This window comes from Stegodyphus dumicola, chromosome 5 (genome assembly GCF_044657685.1).
Source record: "Stegodyphus dumicola isolate Sdum_Otavi_A_Nest chromosome 5, ASM4465768v1".
NCBI classification, from domain to species: domain Eukaryota; kingdom Metazoa; phylum Arthropoda; class Arachnida; order Araneae; family Eresidae; genus Stegodyphus; species Stegodyphus dumicola.
Genome location: NC_140772.1, coordinates 46,960,795 through 46,973,330, shown reverse-complemented (window position 1 = coordinate 46,973,330; position 12,536 = coordinate 46,960,795). Strand labels below are relative to the sequence as shown.

Genomic DNA, 12,536 nt, shown 5'->3' with positions numbered 1-12,536 from the left:
TGAAGGAAATTTTTTGATAATTGGGAAAAAATATTTTAAGCAAATAAATAATTAAATATTTCGAAGCAAAAAAAAAAAAAAAAAAAAAAAAAAAAAAAAAAAAAAAAAGTCAGTATAAATTTAAAGAAATGGGCAGTCCATATTTTGAGGTACCCCTTGGATCAGAATCGTAGCTAGGGTTTTCAGCGCCCAGAGACAACTGAAGATTTCGTGCCCCTTACTGCTTGCCAAGGATGGAAAACATTTAATTCTAAAATGTCGTAACATCAGTTTGGCGCCCCTTCGATTCTGCGCCCGGGGACAGATGCCCTCCTTTAGCTACGCCCCTGCCTTGGATTATCACCAAGTTGTTTTTTCATTTATGATAACATGAGTATTTTACAGTGTATGTTTTGGAAACTCTATCTTGACGAGACTGGTTGGAAAATATCATAAAGTGGACTGGTTGTAGTGCATGATCATGCTGATTTTGATTGTTGGGAGAATGTTTCTCAGAATATTTTATTCTTTTTTCTGCTGTAGATGTCGGTTAGGAAGTATGTTGCTTATTTTGTGGCTCACATTGTAAAATGGCTGCCGGTGGTAAAATTAACATGAAGCATCAGTACAAAACTTTGTTGGATGTTATTCAATGGCATGTCTTCGAAAGAAATGCCACCGACAGTCTGGCACTGGAGAATATTTTTTATTCTTACTTTTGTGAATTTATGTGGTGAGGGCAGTATAAAGATTCTAGTTCAGATAATTTTAAACAGTTTTTGGATGCTGTTAAGGAAGTCTATGTGCCACACACCAAAAACACAGAAATTTCTAAATAACGTAAATATTTCCTTTTGGTACCATGGAGATTTTATAGCATGTATTTAAATTTTTATGTTATTTCCTTGTTCTAATTTGATTTAAAATGCAGTTTATTGAGATTCTAATTTTTTTTACGTTTTATTGCATTATGTTTTGGATGCCATTTTACTTGGGCAGGCATTGCACATAAACAGGAATGCCGTCAAAAAAAAATGTCAATTTACACCAAGGGGGACCCTGAAATATATTTTTCCCAAAGAAATTATTTACAAATGAAGAAAAAATGTAAATACTAGCAACTAAAAAATATCATTTAGAAAAACAAACATACCTTTAAATGCAGGAGAAATATACCACATATCTAGCATTCCAGCACCTAAATATTGTCCTAACGCCATCTGCATATATAGCAGTGGAATACCAATTAAAAATGAAAGGAGAAGGAATTGAAATATAAAACACCCTAAAAAACATTAAAAGTATTATTAAAAACAGTTATTTCATAAAAATGTCTGTTTGCAGTGATGTATACAAAATTATACATTAAAAACAATTTATAAATAGAAAACATTTTACTTCATTTGCTTTTTCCAATGCAAAATATTACAGTCAAAAGTTGTTAATTCGGACACCCATAATCCGGAATAATCTATAATCCGGACCTCAAAACTACAAACTTTCTGCGCTGACGCATGCGCGTAAGACCTTTACGGCTGCGAATTTGCGTGTGCGCGTGCGCAAAATACGCTTACGAATGCGCGTTTAATGTATAACGGACGGTATAAGCTAAGCTCTAATTATCTATTTCAGTTAATGTTGCAGATTGCGTTATTCCTTAATCTTCGAATTTGATCCGGCTTATTATTTTTTGCAGACTGTTAGAGCAATTTCATAAAAGTAAGCTTGAACTTTCGATTATGTCAAATAGAATTTCCGATTTATATTTACTAATATGTAACGGATCTACAAAGCGAAAGTATGTTTCGGAGTCCATTAAACAAAAAGTGGAATTGCTGTAAAAAATGGATAAAGGCATATCCTTTGTTTATCTAAACTTTAACGTTTGTTTATCTAAACTTTGTTTATCTTTAACGCCGCGGCGGGCGCGCGATGAATTGAAAGTTGATCTGTCAGCACTATCCTTATCTTCAGGGCAGATGTTTTTATTTTATTTGGCTTATAATTGCTTACTAAATGTAGTATTCATTTCGATATACTCCGTCTTTGATATGATTTAAATCAAATGCCTCGTCATTATAATTCGCTTCCGATAGCGAAGAAAGTGACAGAGGTTATTGAAAACGAAAAAATTTCGATTGACAAATTAGTCGGTATTCTCGACACAGCAATTATAGGACTTGAACAGCGGAACTTTGTAACTGAACAAGAAATTATGTATGTTTATAGAATTAAAGACAATTTATTATCACATAAAAAACGAAGCAACTTAAACAACTTACATTGAAAGAAATGTTTAATAAAGTAAACAAATAAATATTAAGCTTTTTTTTTTTTTTTTTTTTTTTTTTTTTTTGTAAATTTTGATACACTTTAGATCATAATTGTTCTTTATTTCGTAAATTACGGTTTCATATTTTTAATTTTATAATTTCTTCATGCCATTTTACCAGATTTAAACTGATGATCTATAATCCGGAAAAATCGATAATCCGGAATCGCCGAAGTCCCGACGAGTCCGGATTAACGACTTTTGACTGTATTATGCAGTTATTTGACACTCAAAAGTTAATTGATATCCAAAATATAACTATTTGTTAGTATTTTAAAGTATCCTGGTTTCTTCTATTTACTTCACCCAAAATGAGTACTTTGTAAAACTAAAAACAAATAATGATATCAAATCTTTTAATGCTTTAAAATATTAATTTAATCATTACACTTCTTAATGATAACTTCTGAAGACATGATCAATTAATTCTGGAATCTAATCTATTAACAATATAATTTTCCCATGAAAAAAATTTTTTATTAAAAAAAATAATTAAAAATAAAAAGTGAAACTAATTACAGATTGATAGTTTTTCATTCAAAATCAAAACAATACAAATTTTAATATAATTAAAAATAAACTTAAAAATCAGCTCAATCAAAAATTACCAAAAATCAACCTTGGCTAAATATTAATTTTTAAAAAAAGGAAATTTAATAAATTATAAATTCTGTCAGAAAACTATCATTTCAAAGCATCCAAAACTTCCAGATGTCCTGCCATAAAACTCAAAAGATTTTTAAATGTTGCCAAGCATTGTAAAAAAAGTAAGAAAATAAAAATACAAGAAAAAAATTCGAAAGCTTTCAGTTTTTATATTACGCCCAAAGGGGCATGTTTTTAATGTTTTATGTGTTACTTTTATTTATTAAATATCATGTTCCTTGCACTTGAACTATAAAATTCAATTCAACAGCAATATCACAAAATAATTTTTAAAGTGCATAGCTTTAGAATTTCCGATACACAGTCTCGCATGCTGGAGTTAAATTTTTTTTTTTTTTTTCCCCATACTATGTTGCCATTTCTCACTTTGAAATCATTGAGTTTCTTAATCAAAAACTCATAAATGCTGTACTAAATATGAAATAGATAACAAAAATTTTCCAAATTCGGGCTTCCACATAGATGCCCATATTCAGGTGGAAACATACATTATTCAAAATTTGATGGCTCTATGTACCGTTGTTTTATCACAACAGCAAGAAACATACATACATTTATGCAGATTCTTCATTATTTAAATTCTTTAAATATAACACACCACGTTAATATCTGGTGGCAATAATTTGAAAAGTAAACAGACATTTTTAATCAAAATCGCAATAACAACCTTGTATTTCGCGTACATTTATTAAAATACTCAATCGATTTCGAGGGCAGCTACAGGTCTCTCCTCATCAGGAGAACGAAATTACTAGTAAAAAGGACTTTTTCTAGTAATTTTCTTTATAACTGATGTCAACAAATGAAATTAATTTTTGCAACTTATTGTTTGTTTTCAAGAAACACAACTCTCAGGCAAAACTGAATCATCCATCCAAAGTAACTACATAACTGATAGACAACTAGTTTCTTCTTTTTTATATACAGAACTTTAAGAGTATGTGGAATTCATATGGGAGTTTCTTTAAGAAATCAAATTCGAATGTTCATCAAGAACATCATTAGCAAATTAGGCACTTTTTGATTATCTACAGCCCTATAAAAGACCCGCAATTTTGTAAATTAGCTAAAAACATTTGTTTGGCTATCTTACGTCTCATACATACTGCTCTGTTTAGAAATAATAAGAAGAAAAGAAATAAATTTTATGAGAATAAGCAAAAACCAATGCAGTAAATGTTTAAATTGTTATAGCCATATTGCAAAATTACCACTAAATATAAAGCATATAAATCCACATGTACTCAAACAGCTATATGATATACATATGCAAAGGTTACTTATTATTGCATGTATATATGAAAATATACTAAAAACAGGCAATTCTACAGTAAGCTGAAATTGGGAGTGTGAATAATCAGAAAGTATCATTTGCACTTTTAAAATTCAATTAATTTTTCTAAACAACATTCTTTTTGAATTGAGTTTACTTGTTTATCTTATAATTAAGTGTAAATGGAGTTTGTCAACTGATGAACATGAAAATATTTCTGGAAAAATATGGCATTTTGTGCAAAACAAGAAATGCAAAAATTTGCATTCTGTGAGGTTGTATTTCTTAAATGACCAAATTTTATGGAAATACAATGTTTAAAAGGTACTTTGGTACTTTATTATCGCAACCACCTTGCTAGAAGTCGCCAAACTGTGGTAACTATTTTCATGCATGTTGTTTTCATCGTATTAGAAGTTCTAAAGGCAAACTGTGATATTTTTAGTTCTTGGTTGAATTTTGAGATATATGCTTGCGTGATTCGCCTGCAAACAAAGAAAGTTCTATGAAATTTTTGCAGGAATATATTTTACCACAAAGGCAGGAATATTCAGATTCACATTTGATGATGTTGTATTCTGGAAAATAACTTTTTTGGAAATGCAATGTGAAAAAGAATAATGAACACATTTGAAATTCGAAACGTTAACTGGTTCACAAATAGTAATCACCCATTTACTACAGCAGATTTCTATATTGCTGGAGTAAAGAATTAATGAGCGTTAAATTTTGCTAGGAAGAGTTAAAAATAGCCGGTAAGACTCTGGTAGTCTGGGATAATTACAGATGGGAGACACGATCTGTAATTAGTTTTATAACTTGTTTTTCGGGATAAATATCAAACTGAAATTAAAATATGTACACAATAACAAGTATGATATGAAATAAATAACTTTCTATGGTTTGAAACTACCATTTTTTTTCTTCTTCAAAAAATCACCAAGGTGGTTACACCACAGTACCTTAGAATACAGTAAACAACCTTTCAACCACAGTAAAAATTGCAAGCAAAGTATTCGAATGCAATTCAGAACTTGATTTGATGATTGTCAAATCTCTTGTTTATCTTGTAAATCTTGTTTTCATCAGCTATTTGCTTTATTTACTGTTGGTCAGTGCGCAATGCCTAAGTTTTACATGACGACAATTTGTGCTATTTTGGGGGCTTTTTCTTTAGCAAAAAGAGATTCATTTGTATATGCTAAAAAACACCACCACAAAAAAAAAAAAAAAAAAAAAAAAAAAAAATACACAAGAGTTTTCCAAAAAAAAAAAAACTGTTTTATTAGTGATGTTGCTTGCTTTTTAAATTTGCTTAATTGATTGATCTTTAATGGTGCATCACAATTCTGAAAATAGTTCATCTTTGGTACATTAGCTTAGCAAAAAATTAATCACTGATAAATTCCTGACTACCATCCAAAATCAGAAATGAATTCACGATTTGTTGACAGGGATGCTAATAATTAGAATATACTGCAAATTAATAGTGCTACAACAATCAACAGAATTAAAAGACATACCATTAAAAAATCAATTACGATGTCATTACAGATGGGAACCAGAAAAAAAAATGGCATCAGACATGATCTTCTATAAAATGCTCAAAAACATACAGAAAGGTAAGCAATAGCGGAATGATATCCATCATTATTAGTAAATGTGTAGGAATGCAGAAAAGGACCAATTAACCATTAAGCATGTGCTTATAGGGAAAGAGGGCCCTACAAAAAGGTCCTTATATGTTCAGAAAAAGGGACACCAAAACACTTGACACTGCCAGTTTTACCATGTAATGCAAGGTGCTGTTGAACCAAAACCAAGAGTGAGAAAAAGAATGAAGAAAAACTGGTGTAAACATATGTGAAGGCACTAAAATAATCCAGCTCTGATGCAGAGAGAGTTCTTTTTTTTTTTTCATGGTTTGTTATTACAGTCAAAAGTCTTTAATCCGGACTTGTCGGGACTTCAGCGATTCCGGATTATAGATCATCAGTTTAAATCTGGTAAGATGACATGCAGAAATTATAAAATTAAAAATATGAAACCATAATTTATGAAATAAAAAGCAATTATGATCTAAAGGGTATAAAAATTTACAATATTTATTTGTTTACTTTATTAAACATTTCTTTCAATGTAAGTTGTTTAAGTTGCTACGTTTTATGTGCTAATACTTTCTAATTCTACAAAAAGACATAATTTCTTAATCAGTTACAAAGTTCCGCTGTTCAAGTCCTATAATTGCTGTGTCGAGAATACCGACTAATTTGTCAATCGAAATTTTTTCGTTTTCAATAACCTCTCTGTCACTTTCTTCACTATCGGAAGAGGTACATCGAAACATGCTTTCGCTTTGTAGATGCTTTGGCAGCTCTAGAATTGAAAAATCTTTTTTACATAATCGAAAGTTCAAGCTTACTTTTTATAAAATTGCTCTAACAGTCTGCAAAAAATAATAAGCTGGATCCAATTAGAAGATTAAGAAAAAATGCAATCTGCAACATTAATTGAAATAGATAATTAGATAATTTTAGCCTAGCTTATACCGTCCGTTATACATTAAAAGTGCATGCATAAACGTATTATGCACATGCGTAAATGCACATGAGCATGCGTAAGCACAGAAAGTTTGTAGCTTTGAGGTCTGGATTATAGATCATTCCGGATTATGGACGTATTCTGGATTATGGATTAAAGGCTTTTGACTGTATTATTATTATCATTAAGATATTTGAGCCAGTTTATCTGTAACTGGACTTTTGAACTCTAAATTTACTTTCCAACTGTTTACTTAACTGCATTATTTCATATACCTAAAACCGTAACTTTGGCTGTAAAGAAACTGCTTTAGGTAAACAAAAAAATGCAATTAAGCAGAAAGCAATCAAGTGTTCAAAAACCCAGTTATGGTTAAATTGTAACGTATAATTAATAGTTAAAGAGCAGATTCTGCATTTCACAGTATCATTAAATGTTGCGAATTAAATATTAAGTTAGCCAAATGCAAGGTGGTGCATATTATACCTACCAACACTAAATAACAACAAAAAGATGGCACTTTTATAGGATTGTGAAATAAATGTATACACATAGGCATTTCAAGCACTGTATTATATGGAAAATATAGACATCTGTGAGCTTTGAAAATAACATTGTAGCAAATAGTTTATCCAACAGATGACAGTATCTGCCAAGCTCCTTTTATATTTGTCAATGCGCATGCACTACCTGAGTCTAGAAAAAAAAGTATGTTTTAAGAGAACGAGTTTTTCATTAAGTATGTTGCTGTGCACTTTTGCTGTGTAAATAAAAGTATATTTTTGTGACATTAATGTTCTTTACTCTCTAATGCGAAGCACTAGGTTAGTGCATGAATCCCAACTGATTCAAAATCCATTTTCAAAACAACAAATTGCATTGCACATTAAAATCAAATTGCTAAAGCAAGAAACCAGGCAATTTGAAAATGTATGATGGAAAACAACCACACTTGTGGATTTCTGTTGTATAATCCAATTGGGGGAAGAAACGAAGAAACTGTATCCACTATCTCAATCACAACCATTATTCTGCTGTAATACTCACTGAGTATATGTGACACAGCCTGTTTGAATGAAAGCTAACACTGCTGTAATCTGCTAGCCAACTGGCAATGGTGTATTAATCGCCTGACCTCTAGCTCTTCATTGATGCAGATATACAACACATGCACATATACAGATAGCAGTGTTTTCATAAACACAATACAGTCAAAAGTCGTTAATCCGGACTCGTCAGGACTTCGGCGATTCCGGATTATCGATTTTTCCGGATTATAGATCATCAGTTTAAATCTGGTAAGATGGCATGCAGAAATTATAAAATTAAAAATATGAAACCGTAATTTATGAAATAAAGAACATTTATGATCTAAAGGGTATTAAAATTTACAAAAAGAAAAAGCTTAATATTTATTTGTTTACTTTATTAAACATTTCCTTCAATGTAAGTTAAGTTGCTTCGTTTCATGTGATAATACTTTCTCTTTAATTCTATTAAACAGACATAATTTCTTGTTTAGTTACAAAGTTCCACTGTTCAAGTCCTATAATTGCCTAGTCGAGAATTCCGACTAATTTGTCAATCGAAATTTTTTCGTTTTCAATAACCTCAGCGTCACTTTCTTCACTATCGGAAGCAAATTATAATGACGAGGAACTTGATTTAAATCATATCAAAGTACATCGAGATGAAATACTACATTTAGTAAGGAATTATAAGCCAAATAAAATAAAAACATCTGCCCTGAAGATAAGGATAGTGCTGACAGATCAACTTCCAATTCATTGCACGCCGCAGCGTTTTCGCAGAGCAGCGTGAAATTGATAAACAGATTTCGAAATGGTTAGATAAACAAAGGATTATGCCTTTACCATTTTTGGCAGCAATTCCACTTTTTGTTTAATGGACTTCCAAACATACTTTCGCTTTGTAGATCCTTTACATATTAGTAAATATATATCGGAAATTCTATTTGACATAATCGAAAGTTCAAGCTTACTTTTATAAAATTGCTCTAACAGTCTGCAACAAATAATAAGCCGGATCCAATTCGAAGATTAAGTAACAACGCAATCTGCAACATTAGCTGAATTAGATCATTTTAACTTAGCTTATACCGTCCGTTATACATTAAACGCGCATGCGCACACACATATTCCCAGCCGTAAAGTTCTTACGTGCACACGTAAATGCCTACGCGCATGCGTCAACACGACGCATGAAGTTTTTAGCTTTGTGGTCCGGATTATAGATCATTCCGGATTATGGGTGTCTGAATTAACGACTTTTGACTGTATATATCTATATTTAATTTAAGAAGTTGAATACAATTTTTAAATAAAACTTAATATGCAATTTGATGAAAGAAAGTATAATTAGACTTATTTTCATAAACAATATTATTAAAATAATACAGCTTGCTGATTAGTTTTATCCATATCCTTTTAAACTGAGACTAAGTCAATTAATACCAGAAAAATCTAAATGGAGAAACATAATTTCATGATATTTCAAGCAAATTTTTGCATTTAAAGAAAAATACTTCTTTTGAGATGCTCATTTTCAAAAAGTATATGAAAGAGAGTTATTTAAAAACTTATTGAAGAAATTCTAATTTAAAACTACAATAACAATGGAATTTTAATAAAGGTTTGATTTTAACAGCAAACTGTAATTTATTACTTACAATTTAAGTAATTTACAATTACAGTATTACAGCAAAATTCATTGAAATGAAAATGTCATGTACAATTAAATAGAGTAATCTATGATTCAGCATTAACTATTTCCTTTATAAACTGTGAATGGAAAGTTAATTACCTTTATAAATATATACAAGCATAGAGAACCTGCTCACATTACATAAACCAATGACACAGCTTAAACAAGCAAACACAGATGAAGCTTTATGGGGCCATTTTTGAGGTCTTATCCGTTGAATGGATCCATTATTATTTCTGACTCGATTATTTGCATTGGTCCGACTGCGACTCCGGTTATCATTTGATGCTTCCCTTGAAGCATTCTGATGCTGACTAACAGAAGATCCACTACTGGACAACTCTCTGAAACTTGTAGTTTCATTAGCTACACTATCATATGGTGGGGGATCAGTTTCTGGCACAGCCACCCTAGGCTGGCCTTGCTGGTCCCTGTTGGGCTGCTGAGCTGAAGTTTCTCCAGAAGCAGAACTTGACCGGAGGGCTTCATGGGGATTTCCCATGACCAACTGCCAAGAATCAAGAGGCCGATTTGTTTGGGTCAGAACGACACCTTCCAGCAATGGCCATACGTATCCTACATCCCAGCCCAACATACAGATTGTGACTTAGAAAATCTCTGAAAGAAAGAAAAAGCATTAGAAATGCTAAGTATACAGAAAACACAAATGAATGAAATCCAATCAACAAAAAACATTACTACAAAAGTACATTTAGATATTATATCATGCTCAAATAAAATAGACGATTAAAAAGCATAACTTCAAATATAATAATTCTTTTAATTACTACGATATAGACTACAGACAGAAGGTAAACAATACTTAGAATTATTAATTTAATACTTAATTATTAAAATCAAAATGCCAAACATTCACCATATACTTATTTACGTAGAACATTTCATACATATAAACTTTATGTCTAAAAGAAAAATGAAAAAGAAATGCAAGTTCTAATGATTATGCATCAGATATCACTACAAAATAAAGTTGGGCATTCTTTAAAATGCAAATCTAATACAGACGCAATTACAGCAATTGAGAAAAAAATAACTTTTTGGGAAAACTGCATAGTGAAATAAACTACAACCTATGAATCTTTTCGATCGGGGCATCCTACAACAGTTTCCATTATTAAAACAAAATTTCCCGCCTTTTTCTACTTCCCTCTTTAAACCAAAACAAACTTATAAAAACGTGTTGCCATTAATTGAAAGTCAAAATTATAGCAGGACTGTTAATAATAAAAAGGCTTAATAATAGAAAATAATTAGAAATTTTTAAAGGAAATAAAGAAATCTGAAAACTGATCTTCAACTAAATTAAAATTAGTAAAATGGTTAAACAAATTTAACTTAACTGCTAGGAATTTTTCATCTCACAGCATAATATTATACCTAAGCCAAGTATAATCATATGCTATGTGATGCCGAATATAATATTTTCCTTCAGCATTTTCGCTGCCATAGGTGATTAGAACAGTTTACAACGCGTGTAAATGAACATACTAATAATTCAATACGATATGGATTGTAAACAAGTTAGGTGCCCTTCGAAAATCGCTACTGAAAATGAGGTTCTATTACAAATCAATAACGAAAAATTTCGCAGTACAATCTCAGCTTAGATCTACACTCATTTGCCTTCAAAAATCACATTGATCATTAATCATCATAATTAACTTTTATGAGTATTTATCCTGCAATGTAAAGAGATTCGAAACATTTATCGAAATGAAAGAACTCTTTTTCTCCTAATGATTTAACTCATTCTATTGTACTCTGCGCTTACAATATGGTTGAAATACCATTATTCAAAATAATCCTGAAAAACTGTCAGACAACCCAACATAAACTGAGCAAACTATTAGGTTTGTTTTGTAACACATGATGAAATCGCACAAAAATAAATAAATAAATAAAAATAAAAAAATACATTCCACAATCTCTAGTGGTGATAACTGTTTTGCTGGCCTTCAGTGGTATTTTGCAGTTCCTTTCTCATTCAAGTTGATGGTAGTTATAGCTTCAGGCAAACGCTCGATGGACCGATGAAAATTACGAATTGCGGTTCCAAAGAACACTGTAATTTGGAATTTTTATTCCGAATTACAGCATAGTTCAAACTTCAGTTCCACACTGACAGATGGAAAGAATTAGTATGACACAAAGGGTTGAATGGTGTAATCACTAGCATACACGGGCACAGGCACTAACCTCCGTCGAAACTGATTGTAAAACTAATAATTATTCCCAGTTCGAGGGATTTAGGTTGTAGGGTTTATATTTATTTTAACTAACATTTATTTTAAGTTTAAACTATCTTTCCTGTCAAGCCTTACTTTCCCCTGGAACTGCCAATGCCAGAATATGTAAATTTGAGTAGAACGCGAAAGCATTCAAATTATCAGCGGAAGTAGTATTATTTAAATAGAAGGAAACAAGTTCGGAGAGAGCTAGTTATTCTTACTTCGCGAGCGCGGAGGTAGAAATCGAGAATTAAAGAACCCCGCGTTGCGGCCTATGTGCTTGGCGGGAAGTAGTTGCAATTGTTCCAGTGAGCTTCAAGTCTGCTGAATTAGCTGCGGTATTTGTAAAACGCGGTGAGTTAGTTATTTTAGAGAGCCTCGTAGTTAGAATCTTGTCTTTATTTTCTTTTCAGGTTATTATTTTATTTTGACTGCCTAGTTGGCAAAGTTTGTAAGCGTCAAGAGGACGCAATTGTAAATTAGTACGTTGAATAAAAAGGGACTTAAACCCTTTATAAGACTCTGTGGTTTATACAAGCTTTCACAGTCACCTCTTGGTTGCGTGCTCGTTAGAGGCGCGCAAAGCTATAAGGTATAAAATAAGAAATTACCTAACTATTGATAGTTCATTAACATGGTAAGAGTTCGAGACATGCAATTGCTGCTTTGGATTATCCTTTTCTGCTCACACTCCACTGGTTAGTATTAGACTTACCATAATTAAATTAAAAATGCCCCTCCTTTTTCGATCCGTTTCGACAATAATCAGAGT

General features: G+C 31.4%; 1 protein-coding gene across 5 annotated transcripts in view; it reads right to left on the bottom strand.

Moving 5' to 3' along the window:
* Positions 1 to 12,536, bottom strand: part of bdg (sodium-dependent transporter bedraggled) — a 316,789-nt gene that overhangs the window by 48,772 nt on the left and 255,481 nt on the right. For 4 of the 5 annotated variants that reach the window (XM_035349992.2, XM_035349984.2, XM_035350010.2 and 1 more), the window contains 2 exons: positions 9,615 to 10,133; positions 1,133 to 1,264 (listed from right to left, as the gene is read on the bottom strand). In XM_035349992.2, coding sequence (XP_035205883.1) covers positions 1,133 to 1,264; positions 9,615 to 10,110 — 628 coding nt within the window. In that variant the 5' untranslated portion in view covers positions 10,111 to 10,133. Of the gene's footprint in view, positions 1 to 1,132; positions 1,265 to 9,614; positions 10,134 to 10,606; positions 10,673 to 12,536 lie in introns of those variants that run through there. The other variant, XM_035350018.2, reaches the window with a different exon arrangement.